At 36.6% G+C, this 21,100-nt stretch overlaps 2 protein-coding genes across 2 annotated transcripts; both read right to left on the minus strand.

Moving 5' to 3' along the window:
• Positions 1–2,988: 2,988 nt before the first annotated feature.
• trarg1a (trafficking regulator of GLUT4 (SLC2A4) 1a) lies at positions 2,989–14,405 on the minus strand. Its single transcript, XM_084126568.1, has 3 exons — positions 13,436–14,405; positions 5,176–5,302; positions 2,989–4,670 (listed from the first exon to the last, which is right to left on the minus strand). Exons 1-3 carry the CDS (start codon positions 13,817–13,819, stop codon positions 4,648–4,650), a joined length of 534 nt encoding a protein of 177 aa, XP_083982694.1. The 5' UTR covers positions 13,820–14,405; the 3' UTR covers positions 2,989–4,647.
• A 1,205-nt stretch (positions 14,406–15,610) lies between these two features.
• Positions 15,611–20,761, minus strand: aipl1 (aryl hydrocarbon receptor interacting protein-like 1). The gene is made up of 6 exons (XM_084127131.1): positions 20,440–20,761; positions 19,913–20,092; positions 17,633–17,821; positions 16,901–17,077; positions 16,591–16,732; positions 15,611–16,483 (listed from the first exon to the last, which is right to left on the minus strand). The coding sequence occupies exons 1-6, from the start codon at positions 20,533–20,535 to the stop codon at positions 15,822–15,824; spliced, it is 1,446 nt and encodes a 481-aa protein (XP_083983257.1). The 5' UTR covers positions 20,536–20,761; the 3' UTR covers positions 15,611–15,821.
• Between the last annotated feature and the right edge of the window lie 339 nt (positions 20,762–21,100).

The following is a 21,100-nucleotide window of genomic DNA, read 5'->3' on the forward strand; positions in this document are numbered from 1 at the left end:
ACCACATTTGAAGCCAGTCGAGAGGAATATGGAAATTGAACCCTGTGTATGCAAAGCCAAACTAGATAGTTGAGGCTGGTGCATTGCCATTAAATCTTGTCAACAATATTCAAAGGACTTCTCCATGTTGTTTGTGATTTACTGGATAAGGAATAAAATATATTTTCTACACAATTTCTTCCTGATGAAATATTTTACAGTGTGGCATGCATATTCATAAAAATATATTCTTTATAAAAATGTAAGATTTTAATTTACATGACTCTTCCAGGTCTAGAAATCACTTTTAAAATTAGGCTACCTGTTTGGTTTTTTTGTTTTGTTTTTTCAGGACCATGTGAACCCTGGTTCTTCAAAGGAAATGAGAACTTGTACAAGTGAAATAAAATAAAAAAGTGAAAGTCCTTGCAATGAACTTTAACAAAGCTCACTGGGGGCTAATTTAAAACAAGATAAAACCGGTATTAAAAAAAGCCCCCAGTGAGCTTTGTTAAAGTCTACTTTGACATTGAGAATCTCTGTTTTAAATCAGAAATATCCATGTCAGGGTTTCCCGAACAGACAGTGGCGGATTAAGACTCTTTGGTGCCCCTGGGCACTGACACCTAGAATGGTTAAACACCATGGTAAAATGGTTAAATATAAGAATAAATCAGTCTTCTATTACAATTGGGTTAAAAATTATATTCTAATGGTCTCACAACTGATAAATAACGAAAGCTACTTATTTACATATAAATATAAAGACATTTGGGATTCCAATATCTCCACGAGAATATAGCATTGTTTTTGAGACTTTTGCGAGGCAGTAGTGAACCTCATAAGCAATCAATGTTTAAAAAATAGGTTTTGTTAAACGGTGTTGATAATACGTTTTTCAGATGCCTGATTCATTGCCCTGCAACACCTCGAAACAAATACTTTTGGAATGACCATTTTGAAAATATTAGTTGGAGATTGATTTGGACTTATAATAACAAATACTGTATCAATGATAAAGGTTATGAAATATACTTTAAAATTATACATAACATTTTTCCAACAAACCAGTTCCTAAAAAGATATAAAAATGACCTTTCTGAATCATGTGTATTTTGTAAAAAGGATACTGAAGCAATTTTGCATCTTTTCTTTGAATGTATGTATGTTAAATTATTTTGGATTGATGTGGAATATTTATTTAATGTTAAGTGGAATTAAAATTCACAGAGAAAAGAGATGTTATTTTTTATTATGACAAAAAATATATAGTCAAGAGTCATGTTTTTATGTTAAATTTTATTATATTACTTGGTAAGTTTTATATACGCAAATGTAAATGGTCTGAAAGGATACCCAACATCTACCATTTTAGGCTGACATGATTTACTTTGAAACATTGCAAGGACTTTCAAACCGCAAAGCAACCAGAACTATGGACATCTACAAAGAATTATTTTGATTATACACGGATACAGTACCTTTTTCCATTATGTTTTCTTTTCTTTTTTCTTTTTTTTCCCTTATTGTGTGAATCAGTTTTCGGTAATATTTTTGATATGAATGTTACCTTTAATGTTCTTCATGGCTTATGATGCTATGGAATCATTTAGAGTATTATATGTGAGACATTTTGTATTAGTACATGTATAATAATAATAAAAAAAGAGTTCACAGCATTACATATTTTAGAACTAGTGAACCCAACTGTTTCAGGCATAATATAATAAACATCTGTTTCACTTCAAGATATGATATACATGTAAACAAAGCATGCTGCAAAATATTATTGAAAAAAAATAAAAATCTAGACAATTGAAAAATGAAATTGCAAACATGCCAAGGTTTTAGACTGGTATTGCAATAGCATCTCTATAGCTACATGGTTTTGAACTGAAAATAAAATGTAAAAACTCACTCGTTTACACTGCCTCTTTGCAAAGTACAACGTGAAAGTGCAAGGCTGATGCTCTGTAGTGGATTCACACATACATGAGCGTCGCGAGGCAGTTTCATTTCAATTGAAAGGACGCCAAACGCACAGCATCTGTATGGTGCGTTTCCACTAGCCTAGCGCGGAGCAGAGCGAGCGTTTTCAGTTCATATAGAAGTTTAGCTTCATGCTCACGCGCGAGCTTAAAGCTCATCTTCCAAATTAATTGAAAACATTCGCTCTGCTCCGTGCCAGTGGACACACACACACTAATATGGGCGTTGAAATGAAACGCGCGTGCTCACGCAGTAGTGTGAATCTGGCGACAAATCGCGCGTCCACAAAAAAAACAAAAAAAACACATAAAATAATGAAAAAACTAAACTTTCAACAAAACATTCAGGGAATTTAGAATATTCTGAAAAGCCAGTGAATATTCTGAAAAGCCAGTGCCGAATTAAATTAAAATTTATAACTGAAAAAATAAATGTAAAAAATGGACGTCCAAAGATGTTTTAAAATTCATTATATTTTAAAAGATTTACATTCTTTGACATCTCACTTCAAATAAATAATTTAGGTCCTTGGAGCTCAGCTGACAAAAAGCTCTATGATGTTGTCATGGTTTCTTTCTTCTAAGCAAATAAGACCATTTCCGATTGTGATCCTAGATGACTAATGATGGCACTTCAGTCCATTTAAGCTGGTGGCTAGATTTGTGTACTTAAACACTTTGTGTCACTGTGAGTGAGAGAGCACTGTAAGTGCTGAGTGCTGGAGTGAGGCTGGGCAGAGGGCCATACTTAGAGATCAGAGAACCAGGGAAGTGCAAAATCAGCCAGTAGATCTTGTGCCATTTCCTTAGCCATGCATTATTTACAGTAGCGATAGTCAGGAGCATGAAAAATTAGGCTTGTGTATATGTGCTGGGGGCAGGGAGGCTTTGAAAGTTGTTGTCTTCCTTTGTTTCTTTGTAACATTTAATTTTTTTTGCTAATGCAGTAACTTTCTATTCTATTCCTTGCTTATGTTTCTTCACCACTGTGCTGTACAGGATCAATAGCTGCAAGCAAGTTGTGGACCATGCATGTTAATGTTTATTTCACACTTGCAAAGGTACATAGAAAAACATATTTTGTACACAAATCACAGTTTTAAAAGACACATAGCAGCATTTTTGCATCTCATTCATATTGGCCTAATGGTTATTATGAACTACACAGTTAACATAATTGCTTATAGTGAACAAAAGAGTTATGAGTAAGATCAATTTCCAGAAAAAAAGGAGCATTAGATCACATGAATTCACAAAACAGTAAATTATACAGTACAGTGGTTATAAATGAAGTCTTAGGTGTTAAGTTGCTAACAGTCTAGATTCAGGAGATTACACATGAAGGTCATACAAAAGTATTGTCAGGACATGAGAATAATGATGAAAAATAAGTGATAAAGTGCTTAGAAATCTATAGGAAAGGGCAGTAAAATACTTAATTCAGTATGAATGAAACAGATCAATAGACTGTGCTGTGGAATGTGTCCCTCAGTCTAACTAGCCAGATAAGTGCCGTTATGTATCTGTACCTCCATTTTTACAATCTCATATTTAATTCGTGTAATTTTGTCGTAATAAGCAGTCACAGAGATGCAATCAACACTGTGAGACGTGTCAAAGAAAAACCCCTTAAACAAGCTCATTCTTGGTGAAGATAAAAAAGTGTTTTGTCCACCCACAGCATGCCTAAATATTTCTATAAATATGCTGATATATATCTCATATTTATAAGGGTTAAGTAGGGAAATTTATGACAGGGAGACTGGCATTCTGTCCTGGAAAGAACCCTGGAAAAGATGAATAGTCCTGTGATTTGTTTAGGATACTGATATAAAGGTCTTGGCACAGAATGGTGCTGGCCGTTGCATGCCTCTAGTTGAATGTCCATGCTCCAGCAGTTTTTGTCAGGACAGAGAGGCCTGGCATGCATAACGTTACAGTCTTACCTCTCTGAAGGAAACTATTACTAGTACAGGACGTGTAGTGGAGCATCATGGCTAGGACAGAGCCATTGAGAGAAAATAGCACTGGACAATGATGTACATTCCCATCTGTAGATACCCACTACTCTCACAGATAAATAAATGAAAAAGATAGTAATGAAAAATGCTGACAGTTATTCTCATACAAGATCAGGCATGCACGTGGTCATTTTTATAATCAAAACCTACAAAATAAATAAACAAAAATGAAAACTTCTAACAGTCTTGTCATCCCTAGTTCGTTCCCATAGCTTAAACTCCACATATAAATCTTTTTATAAAACATACATCAGTAGTTATATTGCAAATATTTCTGTGCATAATTTATGAATGCAAGATCAACCAGGAGTAATATAAGGTTAAAATGCAGCTTGCCAGTCGTAGCCCATCTTTGAAAAACGTCCCCTCGTCCTTTGTGTCTTCCTCAGGCGATTTCTTGCCGAAACAGCAATGTTTCTCATTTACATAATGCAAGCCATCACTGTTCTTTTTAACATATGGGATTTAGTTTTTTTTAAAGTTTTTTTCACTGAGCATGCTAACCTACTGCATGCATTTTTGATATTTAATCAGATCTTATTTAGATGCTACAGTCCTCGTTTATTTTTCAACTTCTGTGGCATTATTAAGAGGGAGATCTTATTTTAATTACGTTGTGTGTGAGTTTTTGCAGTAGTGCTGTAGATGGGTTTCTCGTCTTACTTAATCCCCTTTCCGGTTACTGAGGATAGAGCAGAAAAAAAGAGCATATGAATCATAACAGCAACATTGAGTGTGGGAATATAATCAACCTATCAAACAATAGTATGTGACCTGCTCCATCATTTTGAGTCATTTTGGCCCAGAAACTAATTTCTGTCATATAATTATATTTCTACTTCAAACCATTGTAGATATACAGTATAATCATGTAAATGGTGGCTGTCATAACTTGTTTTTAAGAGAATCTCCTCAAAAGATATTTCTGACAGAATTGGGTAACTTATTCAAACATATCAAATAATTATTTGAAGTAAAGATTGTATTAATAAGTTGATTTATATTCAACAAGGACACATTAAATTGATCAAAAATGACAGTAAAAACATTGTTACAAAATATTTCTATTTCAAGTAGCTGTTCTTTTGAACTTTCTATTCATCAAAGAATCCTGAAAAAATACTCAAAATAATAGAGCGCGTCACATCTATCTAGATGACACAATCAAAGCTTGTATTAAGACGTACCTGCAACCACCACATATATTATGATGCTAAGGAGGCCCACGATGATGGCCACACAGCTAAGCAGGCGAGCCAAGCGTCCCAGGCGTCTCGCCCCATCCATATCCCCCTGCTGTAGACTGTTTCTGGACTGTAGCGAGACAAAAAAGAGAGAATGTCACAAAAATCTCTTAACAAAAAAGTATGCACAGTATAATCTGTTTCAATACTTTTTTTTTCAGTTAAGTCATTGGCTGAAATCTAGCAAGGAAGCAAAAGGTCAGAGGTGACTGAATTGTTCAAGTGATCTGAATACAGGATAAGGTGAGCTGATAAACGTGTTTCCTTATTAGTGCAGTCCTATATGCCACAGCCACCCATTAGACGGTCAGTGTTCCCTAGAGAGAGCCTCTCCAGTAGACTGCATTAAAGGAATCAATACTGAGCAATAGATTGTGCAGGATAAAGCCTCTGACACAGTGGCCAACCAATCTCCCCACCCTCAAATGCTAATTCCATTCTCCATCACGTAGGTGTCTTTATTCGTCTTGCGATGTGACGCAATCTCACGTTATCATAAAAGAAACTCAGGAGTCTCAAGAGTGGCGTTGCTGTCCAAGGTGCTGACTGGACTTCCTGAAGCTTCCCGAAGCACTTTTAATAGCAAGCAAGTTGTACTTAATATGTACGGCTTGATTCCCAAAAGCATTGTTATCTAAGTAGGGCATAGAAGTAGCTTGTGCAACTTCATATTTCTCTTTTTTCTCCCAGTTTACCAGAGACAAAGGGACACAAATTATATTAATTATAGTGTTATTTAAGTATTATTGAGATACTATTATAGTTTTTGTAAAAATTAGTTTTTATTTTTATATTTTCCATTTTTAGGATGTGACCCTGTAAAAGTTTTCACACACTTGTGTAAGTATTTTCAAACTACTTTTTGGTTTCAGTCTTAGTTCAGCACCTTCGGACTTGACAGCTCCCATAATGATGTACTACTACAAACTAGTTTGGGGAAACACTTTTTACTCCATATTAATGTGACGTATGACATAAGGAAAAGGTATCGTTCACTCAAAATTGAAAAATTCTGTTCTTCCAAACCTGTGTGACTTTTATTCTTCTGTGAAACACAAGAAATGTCCAAACAATGGAAGGCAGCAGGCTCTTCAAAATATCTTCCTTTGTGTTCCACAAAATAAAAATGTGCATGCAGGTTTGGAACGACAAGAGGGTGAGTAAATGATGAACTATCCTTTTAAGATGATCTTTGTCAAGTTGAGAAAAGAAAAATTCAAATGTTGAAAATGAGTTATAAATATTGGCTATGGAAAAAAGCAAAACACAATATGGCTCAGAAATCCTTAATGTTGCATAATGTTAAACAGACAGTTTACAAACAGTAGGAATCCACCTTCACATTCATCTCTATATGTACAACCAAAAGCTGAAAGGCCGACTGTGGAACCATTATCCTCTTAATCATGTCTTCAGCGTTCACTTAGAGCAGACGGTAGGACAATAGCAGATAGGATTACAGCTCTATCAAACTGGTTTTGTTGGAGAAACTGAAGAGCTTCCCCCATCACATACACACAATCTTCCCTCACCCACAGGGAGGCTCTGCTTCCACAATGTCAAGCTGCAGTAATATATATGCGCAGTACCATTCAGAAGTTTAGGGTTGGGTCAATAAGATTTTTTTTTTTTTTAATTGAAAGAAATCTCTTATGCTCACCAAGACTACATTTATTTGGTCAAAAAAATGCAGTAAAAACAGTAGCAGTATTACAGTTATAATTAAAGTGCAATTAAAATAACTGTTTTCATATTTCAAAATGTAATTTATTCCTGTGATGGCAAAGCTGAATTTTTGCTGATTTGGTACTTAAGAAACATTTTCTTATTATTATTATTATTATCAATATTGAAAACAAATATTTTTGTGGGAACTGTGATGCATTTTTACAGGATTCAAGTTCAAAAGAATCGTATCCCCAAACCTTGTAACTGTAGTGTATACGTGCACACACACACGCAATAAAAAATATTGTGTTTCCTCCTAGACCTAGAGTATCAAGTTTGTCAATTTGAGCAAGTTCTCAACCATATGACTCGATCCATATTTGGCACAACTGAGGGACTTGCGCAACTAATGTTATACTACTATCACAAAAGCCTGCAAACAGCAGCATCTGAACAGCATCGTTTGTGTAGCTTCAGTTATTTTGTCTTGTGAAATATATTCAAACATCTGTTTTGCAGATGTAGATCAACTCCTATGGCGCTTTAGATCCGGATCCCTTCCCTCTTTACTAACCAACCCATCGTCTCTCAGTTCAAATACTGCAGACTGGCTCGGACATCCTAGCAGGGGTATAACATGTGACTGGAGCTGCACAACGTTATTGATTCCCAAGACTAATCACTGCGAAAAGCCGTGTCAGCACTTTCAATCAGTGGGAGTCTTTTTGAAAATACTGTGTTGTAAAATGCCATCTGCCATTCTTGCGTTTCAATCTCACGGCCGTTCTCACCTGCTTTCATTCAGCAGGATGACAGTGCAGTATGTCTTCGTGATGCAGGCATGCAGCTTCCGGCTCTTTGTGTTTTAAGGTGCATTTTGCCTGACTGCGGTTTAGAGAATGCTCAGAGATTCTAATGGGCTGTGTGCGGCTTTTCCGAGCAGCGGAGGGGTGTGGTCCAGTGACACAGCAAATGGATAACGCTGATTCCCCAGGAGCTTTGGCTTGTAATATATTTCTCATGAACTGGAAAGTCTTTGCCAATTCTTCTGGGCTGATTTGATGGCCCCCTTTTTCCTCACTTTCTCCCATAAACACAGAGGAAAGCTCCCCTCCCCCTCTCAACCTCTCCTGCTGCAGCCTGGGAGTGAGCAGCAGCTCTTAGCGTTCCCTCACAAGCCTGAGCCATTAATTATAAACAGCCATGCCAGCGGCCAAAGAGGACTGACTGTAGAAAACCTGCAGAATGGAGGCAGAGTCCCCTCTCTTTGTTTTTGTTTTTTAGTCCAAAATAAATTCATTTTCAACAAGAAACCAATACTTTAATATTTCTGTATTGATTCGATTATATTGACAGTAATAATTAAAGCCACATTCAAGAATTCTTTTTTTTCTTCTTTTTTTCTTTTTTAACTAACTGTTCTTCTGCAATTATTATTATTAGTAGCCACTTTCTTTATGGGCCATAATCAAGACTGCAGGTGGCAACATTAAAGGAAGTGCAGCTTTAAATTTATTGAGTGACGGGTCAATAAAATTGCTTTACAGATCATTATTTAAATATTTTACTTTTTTTTTTAAATATATACCTTGGATATACAATATATCGGTTGATATTGTATATTTAATTGTGCATATTAATTTCCCCTATTTTTATGTTTAGATTAGCTTTTTTTTTTGGTATCATAATGTTCACTTAAAGTTAATATTTAAAAACACTAATAATTAAATATCACAGTTAAATTCTTTAGAAAATTTGAAAATTAATACATTTTCATGCTTAGTTTTTTAGTGTTTTATTTTTCATTCACTTTTTAACCAAAAATGTTGATCGATTGTGTAGTATTTTTAAATCTGCCATTTATCGGTTAACTGAAATAACATTAAAACAATTATGGACTCGTTGGTATCTGCTAAAATTTTAATATCTATGCATGCCATTGCCTCCCTGAAATTTATCTGCTGACATTTTTATTATTATTATTTCTTCGTTCTTGTTTTTAATGTATTTATTTCGTCTATTTCTTTATTTTTCGTCTCCGGCCTCTCTATTTTGTTCATGGAAACAAGCTTCTGTTGTCAGTGCATGAGCAGGTGCACTGGAAACATGATCTCACTGGCTGTTTGCTTTCATAATGTAATGTTTCACTCAGCATTGTGAGAACATGATGACACCATATTACAATATAGGGCTTGTTTGAGAGACGAGCAACAAGCTGCTTTACGCATCAATATTTTCCAAAGCTATTTCATATTGAAAAGCTGGAAAAGCAGAAATTGGCAGCCCATTGTAGTCTCAAATTCCTGTTATAATATCATGTACACAGATATGGACACCAAAACAAAGCCATTCAGCGGCTCTGCACCATATTTTACCAGCAGAAGCTGATTTACAAATTGCACTGAGATTGTCCAATTAAATTCACGTCACCTCCCCATGCCAAGCAAATGATTCCTTTATGCTTCCATGAGCTTCAGCTTACCATGACATCTTATTTGCCACTGTATTGCCTCTGTAAGCTCATTGATTTCGGCGTTCCTGATGCATACCTACAGTACGCACATTGCAATGTTGCCGGTTACAATATTGATTTCAAGGTCTCAGCTGAAAGGAACTGTTTAGATGTCTGGCTATGAGTCTGAAATCATCCCAAAAGGAATTTTTTTTATAGGATTCCAACACAAAATAAAACCAAATATTTTTGTAGCATCCCACTTTTTGTAGACTTCCTCTAGTAACCAGTGAAAGCCTCAAAATTTCATAATGTCTATTATTCTTCTTTGTGCTCTTATTTTGAAAGTGTTTTAGTCCTGTTTTGGTCTATGAATCTGTACTTGTCCTGAGGGTTGTGCCAAAGTTGGACACCTCATTCAGAAAGGCACAAATATTGACTTGGGGAATAATAGGGAGAAAAATTATAGAATGATTAGCCTGTGACACCGATATGACTAAAGAACTTCATAATTGAAAATGTGCATAGTGTGATTTCAAGTTTAAATCAGATGATTGTGTTGCATCTCTCTCATTTTATTGTGCTCGTCTCAGAAATCTGAACTTGTCAAAAGTTACATTAATATTAAATACTATAATGATAAATACTTTTATATATTAGATTATAATTATTTCAAATGTGTATGTCTCTTTTAATGTTTTAAACTTGCCAAACAAGATATGCAATAACATGACTCCTGAATAATCCTTTTTGTTGTTTTGTTTTGAGCAGTTTTAGTTTGTAATAAACAATAAATAATTTTCCAGTTTAAACCTCACCCACATAAGAGTTATGATCTTAATTGTATTCTGTAATCCTATCCACATTCTATTTGTATTTATTTTGATAAAAAATATTTTTTAATGAAGCAAAACGGTTATGTTATTATGCTATTTTAAAGGTTCCTACATTTCCTGTTTTGGAGGTCTCCTACAATAGGTTTAAATGCATCCAAGGTCAAAAAACACTTTAATTTTCTCATAATATACATTGCAGCATCCCCTCTTTTTCTCACAGTGTCAGAAAAGCAGTTCGATAAAGGATTGGGTCTCTCTAAACCCTTCCTCTCCAAGAGCTTCCTCTGCTCTGATTGGTCAGACAGTCCAGTCTGTTGTGATTGGTCTCCCATTTACAGTGCGTGTTGGAAACGAAATGCAGATTAACCCTTATTTGCATACCTCAGGTCTTTAGTGACCTGGGACGTCATTCACTACCCTTCTCCTCATTCATTTTTTTAAGTTAGACATCAATCTTCTTAGTATTCCTCAATCAATTCATTATAAACAATAAAAAACAACCCGAGGTGTGTAACAGTGTAAGAAAACATTTTCTTCACAACAATTGAATCTTTGATGACTGAATAAGTGCAAATCACCTTTATTCCAAAAGGTGGCAATGTCTGATACACAATAATGAAGTGACGTTTCACTCAGGCAGGAAACAGAAGAATAGGAAGAATCATCAGCAAAACTTGAAATGGCTCAGCGATTTACTGCAGAGCAAATACTGAACGCAATCAAATAATGGTGTCACTGTCACTTGATGGTGGATCTGGTGAAGAAGCTGTCAGCGATCAAAATATTGATTTTGAAGATGTTGAAAATGATAGTTTTGAGAATATGTTTGAGATGGCGGATATGAGCCAGATGCTGAATGTGGGAAATGAGCTCTGACGAGAACAGAAACGATGGTATAAAACATCTGCTCAACCTGAGCCTTTCAAAGCTTCAAAAGGTAACAAAATATGATTTATTTTATTCTTCTGTAATCGTTACTCTAATATAAGGAGAGTTTTATAGGCAGAGATCCACGTTAGATATAGATCCGGGTTGCTAAAGACCTGAATATGTAATAATGATTGGCGAAACATTCATGCACTTAAGGGTTGAAATATCTGAATTTCAGCTTGAATTTTGCTTTTCTTATACACAGTGATACGAATGGTAAAGATTGCCTCGTTGTTCATAGACAGCCAATGAAAACCATAGGCAGGCATTACGCAAATTTGTTACAAACCTAAGTAGGTTCGTGCCGGAAGTAAGACTGGAATTACTGATGACTCATTTCAGGCAGTTCAGAATCGGTTCTTTCTTTGGGAGACAATAACTTGTCCACTTTAATCTTTGAAACTTTGCAGACCTTTTACATTTACAAACGGCTGTATTACACACTACATGAAACGTAATATCCGAAAAAAGCAAAATAGAGGTTCTTTAAGAATTACGACCCAAAATAAGACAGAGGGGTCGTTATAGCAGGGCAGAAGGCTAAATTGATCTGTCTTGCCCTCTGTTGAATTGTCGGCAATGCTCTGGTTTCACCTGTCACACTGTTGGCATGAAAGAAAAGCTAATTTGGAGGCTTATGCAAGACTGGGAGATGCTATTTGCATGAGCGTGGTCAGTAGAACAGGTGTTTGCAGAATATTGGTTTCAGTGCATTCTGCGTTATGTAAAGGATTTCGATATTTTACAAGAAAATGAAGCACATTTGTATGGCGCCTTTACACTCGATGATAATTTAATGCTCTAATTTGTGTTTCTCCAATAGGGCATGTCCCACTGAAACACTGAAACATTACACTTAGTTGTAATGAAAACTGAGCACACAATGGTTTAAAATTCACTTAAGACTGAATCTTATTACATTTATTGAAATTATATATTTAAAAGCTGCATGCTCTTGTGTGACTATTATATGCTGGAAAGTCTCATTTGTATGATCCTGCTGAGGTTATACTGTACGCTGCTTATTCACTGTTCTTTCAGAGAGAGGGGATGAAACAGTGAACACAGAAGCACTCATCTTTGATCAGAAAAAGCAGGGCACATTGTTATCTGCTAACAAGAGTATTTTTTTTCCAGAGGGACAGTCATGTCATGGATGCAATCTCTTGTAGGCTAGGTCTTTATTAAACACAGATAAATGGTGCACGCTCACAGTGCGGTCCTCCAAGTTACTTGGATGGAAATAATAATATTTTTTAGATTATATTTGGCTTCTTCTTTTTTAATTATAATATTTGTATCTATGCTTTGAAAAAAAATGTTTGCCCCAACGGTATGAACCTAAAGCTTGTTCTACAGTGTTTTCAATCAAAATGTCTTTAATTTTCTGGCTTTAAAAGAACAGTTCACACACCATTTATGCTTCCTAAATGACTGTTTTGCTCCACAGTCCCCAGAGTTTCTGCTGTGTGGGTGCTTTATGTGCGGTGGATGTAGTCTGCACCAATTTTCTGGCGAATAGCTCCCAAGCACGCAGTCGGGTCCATTTACTGCGAGCATATGCAGGGCTGTAAATCACACCTGTCAGTGGATTTGTGCTCTGCTCTCTCATTGCAGCTCCTGCGCTTTTGCATATGATTTGCAAGAGTATGGCAAGTCACTTTAGCAATTATAATCAATAGTATCAATTTAAAACTAAACTAATTCTATTAAAACTAACTAGTATCTAACTATTTAAGTACGTCGTTTTAATTGCTAAAAAGTAATCCATTAGTGATCATTTTCACTTTCTCTGTACTTAGTAGGCTACGTATGGCTACTAGTCAGTAGTAGCAAGTAACATTTCCATTCTATGATGAATTCAGTGATGGTCAGATATTATTTATTAACTTTTTTACCATTACTATTAACATTTTATTTCTTTGTAAAACTATCCCAATAGTTACTAGTGTTGGTTTCAGTTTTGTTAGTAGCCTTTTTTCTTTTTTTTAATAGTACTGTAGCTCAGTGAGTTCAACTAGGTGGGGAAATAGATACAGTAACTGTTGGAATAAGAATCTCATGAATGTTTACTTATGAATAGTCACTACAGACTTTCTAGTAGGCTAATTTAAACCTATGTTAGTATACTAGTACCAGTAGCTTTAAGGATTGAATGTATAAACAGCTTGCCATACAACAGACAGACAAGTAAAAGAGAGTTTTGTACTTTTATCACAATTATAATATATAAAATGTGGAAATTTTGGTCTGAATTACGAAATAAATCCCACCTTGAATTATTTCAATTATAACTAATTGATCACTGTTTACTCACCATAATTGAATAGACCAACGCAACGATGCTTAGTGGCCACACGGGACAAAAGCAGGAAAAAATGACCAGTATGAGGTAGTCTTTGGGTTTCTGCTGCTCCTGGGCGGCATTACCGGTGGATGATCTGCGGCTCAGGCTCGTTCTGGACGGGGAGAGATGAGCTGATCCGAGCTGCCCCAGTGATCCGGATCTCGGCGCCAGACTGTGGCCGTTCTGATCCCCGTCGACATCCTTGTCACCCCCGACACTGACCGCGAAGGAGCTGGAGGTCTTCACCCCGGTGGGCTCGGTGGTCACCAGGAGTTTCTCGGTCTCGGCTGGTTGAGTGCCGCCGCTCTCCCCCAGATTCGATTTCGCAAACTCCGTATCGGTGTTTATTGCCATTGTGGAAATCCAAAGTTAATATTTCTGAAAGAAAAGAAAAAAACTCCTTTTGGCAGATGTGAAATATTATAAAAGTGTTCAAACGGCGCTAATTTCCCATTATTTACGATTTCTTCAACTTCAAATCACTCGTTTGATTGTATTCATACGGTTAATTTGAACTTGAAACGTCGAATAAAGATGTCCAGATTATTATTATTATTATTATTATTATGCTTTGCAAATTATTTCCGAACTAATTAAAACAAGTCAAAGAGCCGCTGTGGCATTATCCTCCCATGTCGATATGGTCATCCTCTCTTTGTGATCAGGTTTAATGGATTCAGTTCCGCTCGGTTCAATCCAGATCGGAAGACGATCTCCTCTGCCCACACACTCAACTAAACCACAGAGACGCGACTCATCTGGACTTCAGCATCTCCACCGCAGCATTACCCAAACGTCTTAAAAGGCGTAGAGAAAGCGGTTTTCACGTGTAAATAAATGAAAAAGCGGGTGCTTTGCGCTCTTTTGTGATGTTGCAGCAGGTTAAAGTAGTTGCGCAGCAATGAGTGCAGGGATGTTCCTCTCTCACCTCCTCTGCATCAATGATCCTGCGGGACTCCCCATGCAACACTCACAATCTTCTTCCCCTGGGGATGCTGCAATACCTCCCTGTGTCTTCTGTTAGCCTTTAAAAATATATAGCCTATATATATGTCATAAACAAAAATCACTTGAGCTCTTGTTTATTATTTGGTTAGTCAACTAATTAGTCAAAGATGCAAGTGGTTGAAAGAAGGATACAGTAAGAGAGAAAGCATTTTTTTTCTCAATGAAAGCAGGCTATTTGGAAAAATGCATGAGGCTTCTGCTATTATTGTTTCTTATTATCAACCCAGAACCTCAATGCAATTTCATTAATCAAATTAGTGGATGATGCTTGAATGATTTATGCATAATGCGCTGTTCCTCATTTAATCATAATTAAATCATTAGTCTGTTATAATGTTCTTGGTTGTCCCGACCCGATGACAAGCATGCACGAGGAGCATGTGAATGTGCTGGAAAAAAATGTGGATGGAGTCAAGGGAATCCCCTTAAAACAATATCATATGATGAATTGGTATTGATCCAGTTTGTCCTTTAACAGATATCATTGCAAGTTGTTTCATAAATTCCAGTGCAGACAACATGTACACACACACACGTATACACTAGTGCAGGGTTTCCCAAATTGGGGTTGCTAGTTGATGAAAAGCTAATGAATTAAATCATAAAAATTTACATTTTAAATGAATCATTATAAAAGAAAAACAATCAAAATAATATAAGAGAACAGTTAACATGCAAATGTGTTGTTAGATTTTACATTATTAACTTAAAATTAACTTCTGGTAAATATTTTAGGTCAAAGAACGATGAAAAAAGGGGGGAATCCTTTGAGTATATTCAGCATAGGGAAAATTTCACTTTTCAATCTGTGGATCAAGGTCAGTAAGACTTTTTTTTTTTAAAGTGACCTATATGAAAGGCAGTGTAATAAGATGTTTCTGCAGCATAAGGCAGAATTTTTCACTGTTCACTTGAAATGGCAATAGAATGGCAATTCTAATCAAGAAATCCAGGAGACCTCAATTAATTAAATACATTTACAGTTAAAATATTTAAATTGCTCAAACATTATTATTATTACATTTGGTATTATTTAATTCTTTACAAGACTGTTTGCCTATGCATAAAGACCGGTGCACATGTGAAAGGAATTATCATCAAGTTTATGAATATCATGTTTTGAGACACAAAATGCTATACTGACCAATTAGCCACCACAAAATAGTAATTTAGTGAGTAGCCTACTATTTTATTGAATGATTGGCAAAACTACAGTCACTATGATAAAGTCTTACATTATGTAAAATACAAAGCAACAGACGAAGCATTACTAAGTAAAACAGGTCAAAAGGATTCGGCTTGACCCCACACCATCACTGTTGCTCTTCTCTTGAAAAAGTTGTGATGCTTAAGGTTCATTTGCAGGTGTTGAGTATTCTGGTGTCATTTGAGCAGGAGTCGTTTGTTCTGAATCTGAAGACACTGGATCCTGGTCTGCTTGTTCTGGGCATGTTGGCTCAGGAGTTGCATGTTCTGGGGATGTTTCCTCAGAAGTTGATTGCTCCAGACGTATTTGTACTGCATTCAATTGTTCTGGAGTAGCATCTTCTCTGGTAGTTTGTTCTGGAGTCACATTCTGAGTTGATGAGTAGTTGTTGTGTTCTGGGATCACATGATCAGAGCTTAATAGCTCAGAAGGTGTTTGTTCTGGACCTGATTGAGCTGAAGTCATTTGCTCTAGAGTTGTTTGCATTGAGTTTGTTTGTTCTTCAGCAGTTTCTTCTAGTGGTGCTTCCTCTGGACTCTCTTGTACTGGTGATGTTTGCTCTGGAATCTCCAGCTCTAGAGACTCTTCCTCTCTTGCTATTTTTGCGAACATGCCCTTGTACTTCAGTCTGTCCTCCTCGTTTTTTACTTCCATTCTCATTTTGAGAACCGCAAGCTCTTTCTTGATTGCCTTTTTCATGCCAGGGTCCAGATCCAGCACTCGCATGAAATCATCTTTGGCCTCGGCTTCGTTCCACACCTCCATGTGAGCTTTGCCACGCAGATAGAAGGCTTTCATCGCCCCTACGAGATACAGAGAATGCTTTCAGCTGGTGCTTTTGACTGGAAAACACATCAGGTATTATCTTCTCATCATAAATGCTGGGAGAACTAACAATTTAGTTACTCACCAGGATGCTGGTTGATGATGTCAGTTGTGTGTTCGATGACCTCATAGTACTCCTCCACGCGCAGCAGACACTGACAGTAGTTTAAAGTGAGCATGTTGGCCATCTTCTCCAGTTTTAGCCAGGGAGCTTCCCATGCTTTTTCCTGAAGAAACATACACATTTCAATTCAGTGAGACATGCCATGCCTCATTAATATTACATTAGTGGCAATTTTATTCTATAATTTCACGATCAAAACTGTTTTTTTCCCATATACTCATTTTTAAGCAACTGAATGTATTAAAAACCAGCTGCAGAGGTGTATTCTTACCTTTGTCTGCACATTCTTGATACACATAATGGCTTCTTTATATTTCAGTGTGGCCTCCTCATATCGGCCCTGTTTGAAGAGCTTGTTCCCTTGACCGTGGAGCACAGGAACCGCTTTCACCCTCTCCTCATCATTCAGAGCCCAGGACTCTCTGTCATACTCACTGGGCTGCTGTACCTGAATCCATTATCGATTATTGTAGTAAGTTTCTTACATATAATTAATTTCCATTTAATATCATGGGTATCTTGAAAGAAGAGAATGTTTGAAAATGATCCCCTGACTCCACCTAGTGGTCATTTTGTGTACTGCTAGTGCACAGATCTACTTCAGGCCGTAAATTGAATAAGCCAAAATCATATTGCAGATACACAAATACAAAGCAATGAAAGGTTAATGCTGGTGCACATATGGCAATTATCTTAATTAAGACCAGGTCCTGCACACTGCTGTAGCCTGCAAAGAATAATTAAAATATTTATTAGCGCTGCAACGTTTCAGTCTAAAAATCTTCCCAAATGCCTGAGGAAAGTCTTTAGACTAAAAGCTTGCAGCAAAGCCTTCTTTATAAGCTAATGCAGTGTTTGGGACCTCTTCCTCACGTAATCTACTGTGAGTGAAATCCATATTAAATACAGATCAAAGGATGCTCACTTTATCAAATCTCTGCTCATTTCAAAATGAATGCAAATATTTTTCTCAATGACCCTAAAAGTAGTATTGAATTCAGACCTTCAGAAGTTCCATTACAAAGGTAAGAGGCTGTGGTTCTTTCTGAAGCTCGTCCAGGTCGTCATAGCCCAGGCTGTTGTAGGCAAACATATTGGCCATCCCGCAGGTGTGAATGTGCCAATCCACCGGATCTTTCCCCACTGCGATACGCCTCAGACTCTTAGCCACTATTGGATATAATCCGGTGTGCTTCTCGGCCACAGAAAGAAAACATTAAGCTCTGAAAACCTAATGTCTGCTAAGTAAAAGTTACATTTATTTGGAATAACTGCACATATTTCAAATACTTTAAAAGGCATGGCACTTTTATAAAGCTTGAAAGTGTGTGTTAATGTGTCAGATGTGTCCATAACTGTGTTTGTATTAACAATCTTGGCATTCCCATAATGCTCGAGGCTGATACAGCCACAGTAATCTACCTCATGTGCTGGAGCTGGGATGGCAGCTGTAAATGATGATTATACCATGTGGAACAGACTCAGATTAATCCTATTTTGTACAGATTTAAGCTTTCCGTCAGGCTAACGCATGACATGCTCCAGTGTGATATTCCACAACCATAAAATCATGCGACTGAAACGTCAGTCGCCATGTCTCATCCAAAAGCAATTACTGTGTAAAGGGTTATATTTTTTGTCATTAATTTCATAATGAGTGTCCTGGGCATTTGTCAAATGGTATTTAATGGTATAATGGATTTTTTGACCCTCATTCAAACTTTGAGGTGTAAATTCAGTCTAATTATGCATACACTACTGTACAAAACCTTGGGGTCAGTGTTTTTTTTTTTTTAAAGAAATCAAGTATTTTATTCAGCAAGGATGCGTAAAGTGTCAGTAAAGACTTTTACATTGTTACAAAAAAATTGTCTTTCAAATTTCTGTTCATCGAAGAATCCTGAAAATAGTATTACAGTTTCCACAAAAATATTATGCAGCAACACTGTTTTTAACATAAAGAATGATTTATGAAGGATCATGTGACACTGAAGACTGAAGTAATGATGCTGAAAATTCAGCTTTGCATCACAGGAATAAATGTTAAAATAGCCATCACAGGTTAAAATAGAAAACAGTTGTTTTAAATTGCAATAATATTATTATTGATTATTGATACTCAAATATTAAACTGGTTTTACTGTATACAGCCTTGGTGAGCATGAGAGCATAAGAGTTTTTCAAAAACATAAAAAATCTTACCGGCAGTGTATATTTATATATAATCTTACATATACTGATTACTTAAATTCACACCATTGGGAATTTGAGGGAGAATTTGTCACTTAGTACAACTTCACATTTCAGGTTGACTAAACTTGAAGTTTTAAGGCAGCATGAACACACTTTTTTAAAGGGATACTCCACCGTTTTTTCATATTAAACTATGTTATTCCCTTAACTAAGACGAGTTGATACATACCTCTCTCGTCTCAGTGCGTGCACTGAATCGCTCTGGTGCGCAGCGACACTTTGATAGCACTTAGCTTAGCCTAGTTCATTCATTAGGAACCAAACAGAGATGAAGCTAGAAGCAGTAAAAAGTCACTCCTGAAAAATCCTCTCACTTCTGTCATTAGAATCAACGCAACTTTTTACTGTGCCGAGTCGAAGTGCTCCCAACTTCAAGTGCTATTCCGCCATACATTATAGTTATCCTTTTTACCCGCTTAGAAAAGCGCCACGTTTTATTTTGTGTCACCACAAAACTGTATTTAAATAGGGAAAACATGGAGGTGTTTGGTCGCTTCTAGCTTCATCTCTGTTTGGTTCCTAATGAATGAACTAGGCTAAGCTAAGTGCTATCAAAGTGTCGCCGCGCACCAGAGCGATTCAGTGCACGCACTGAGACGAGAGAGGTATGTATCAACTCGTCTTAGTTAAGGGAATAACATAGTTCAATATGAAAAAACGGTGGAGTATCCCTTTAAGTTGGAAAATGTTTATTTTTTAAACAGTGCAGAATTTAAGTTACAATTTAAATTTGATGAAGTATAAAATGGATTAAAATTCAAATAAATTAATGTAATTGCAATTGTAGGTTATAACAATATAACAAACAATAGATAAGTACAATACATATTATACTTATATAATAATTCATATTCATTAAATAATTAAACAATTATTATATTATCATTATTGATTTGTGTTTGTTTTTTAATGAATTTTATCAATTCCATTTCCTTTCGTTTCAATTCAATTTAATCACAAAGTTTTATTCCACCTGAGTAGTTTGTTCCCCTACTGACCAAGACCACATGGAGGTTCACAATATACTTACAATGACATCACACCAGAACTCAGCCACCTCCCCTATGTGCATGGACATGAGCAGAGTCTCCCAGACATCCAGTTTAAACATGTTCCCGATCACCATTTCCATGGGCATACCTGCCTTCTTACTGTCATCTATCACGGTGCGATCATCATTGCAGAGCTGGGTGCGGAAATGGAACGTCACCTGTGAGCAACATGGAAGAGTTAGAAAGATTGCATTTAGTTCTTTTTGGTTAAATTTGCTGTTATTTCCACACAAAAAAATATAGAAGCCATTCCTAAAATCCCTTATAAGCCCATATACTATACCATATAATTTGAAATCAGACATTCCCAACAAGTGCAAAGATAAACTTATTATGAAATTAAAGAGTCAGGAAATCGACTGTGTCTACTCTGGATTATATAATCCTATAAAGACAACCTGTTACATGTGTAATGAAAAAAGACGTGATCCCTATTAAATTAGTCAAACAATTAAATCACTCGCATCCTGGAACCGGTTCTATATATTGGACTGTGAGGCTGTACCTTAGTTCCTGTGATAAATTTGGGCTTCTCTCTGGTCCCTCCATGCAAGATGGTCTTCTTGATCCCTTCAACACCTAGCATCACGATGTCCTCCATGATGTCTGCGATGTATTTGTATTGGAAGTGTGTTTGTATTTGTATTGTGTGACTGAAGAGGTGTAAAGACTGACTGGAGCTGGATTAAGAAGGCCGGGATAACAGGATTAGGCCCAGCAGCCCCACCCTATCATCCACAGAAGAGCTTTCCTCAGCATTTTCACTACACCCATCTCCAAGAGCCTAGAACCTTCTGGACAAAGCCGAGGTTCTTCAGTCACCTTCTGTTCATCCCAACATTGTGATCCGCAGCCATGATGAAAGAAAGGATGTGATGTAGAGCTGAGTATGGACTCAACGACCCCATCATTACACACATGTGGCCGACAGCTGGATGGCAACTGGTATGTTACAGGACTGCTGGTGCCGAGCCCCTGCCGAGACAAACGTTTGGAACAACCCATCTGCTTATTGCCGTTTTGTAAGACTGTCCTGAATTACGGAAGAGAGGCGCTCAATTACACGCAATTATGGTTTTTACAAGCCATATCTGAACATTGTGTACTAGCCAATCATCACATATCTTACACCCTATTCTGCAGTATTTATAAGCAGGGGGTTCACA

Source organism: Abramis brama, assembly GCF_963993115.1.
Source record: "Abramis brama genome assembly, chromosome: 10".
In the NCBI taxonomy this organism is placed as follows: domain Eukaryota; kingdom Metazoa; phylum Chordata; class Actinopteri; order Cypriniformes; family Leuciscidae; genus Abramis; species Abramis brama.

Excerpts from the sequence above, each read along its gene's own strand:
- aipl1 (XM_084127131.1), bottom strand. The coding sequence starts at position 20,535 with ATGGAGGACATCGTGATGCTAGGTGTTGAAGGGATCAAGAAGACCATC. Across the intron at positions 20,093-20,439 it reads AATTTATCACAGGAACTAAG|GTGACGTTCCATTTCCGCAC; the intron begins GTACAGCCTCAC and ends TGTTGCTCACAG. Across the intron at positions 16,733-16,900 it reads TCAAGAATGTGCAGACAAAG|GAAAAAGCATGGGAAGCTCC; the intron begins GTAAGAATACAC and ends ATGTTTCTTCAG.
- trarg1a (XM_084126568.1), bottom strand. The coding sequence starts at position 13,819 with ATGGCAATAAACACCGATACGGAGTTTGCGAAATCGAATCTGGGGGAG. Across the intron at positions 5,303-13,435 it reads CGTTGGTCTATTCAATTATG|TCCAGAAACAGTCTACAGCA; the intron begins GTGAGTAAACAG and ends GTCTCGCTACAG. Across the intron at positions 4,671-5,175 it reads AATATATGTGGTGGTTGCAG|TAACCGGAAAGGGGATTAAG; the intron begins GTACGTCTTAAT and ends CTCTATCCTCAG.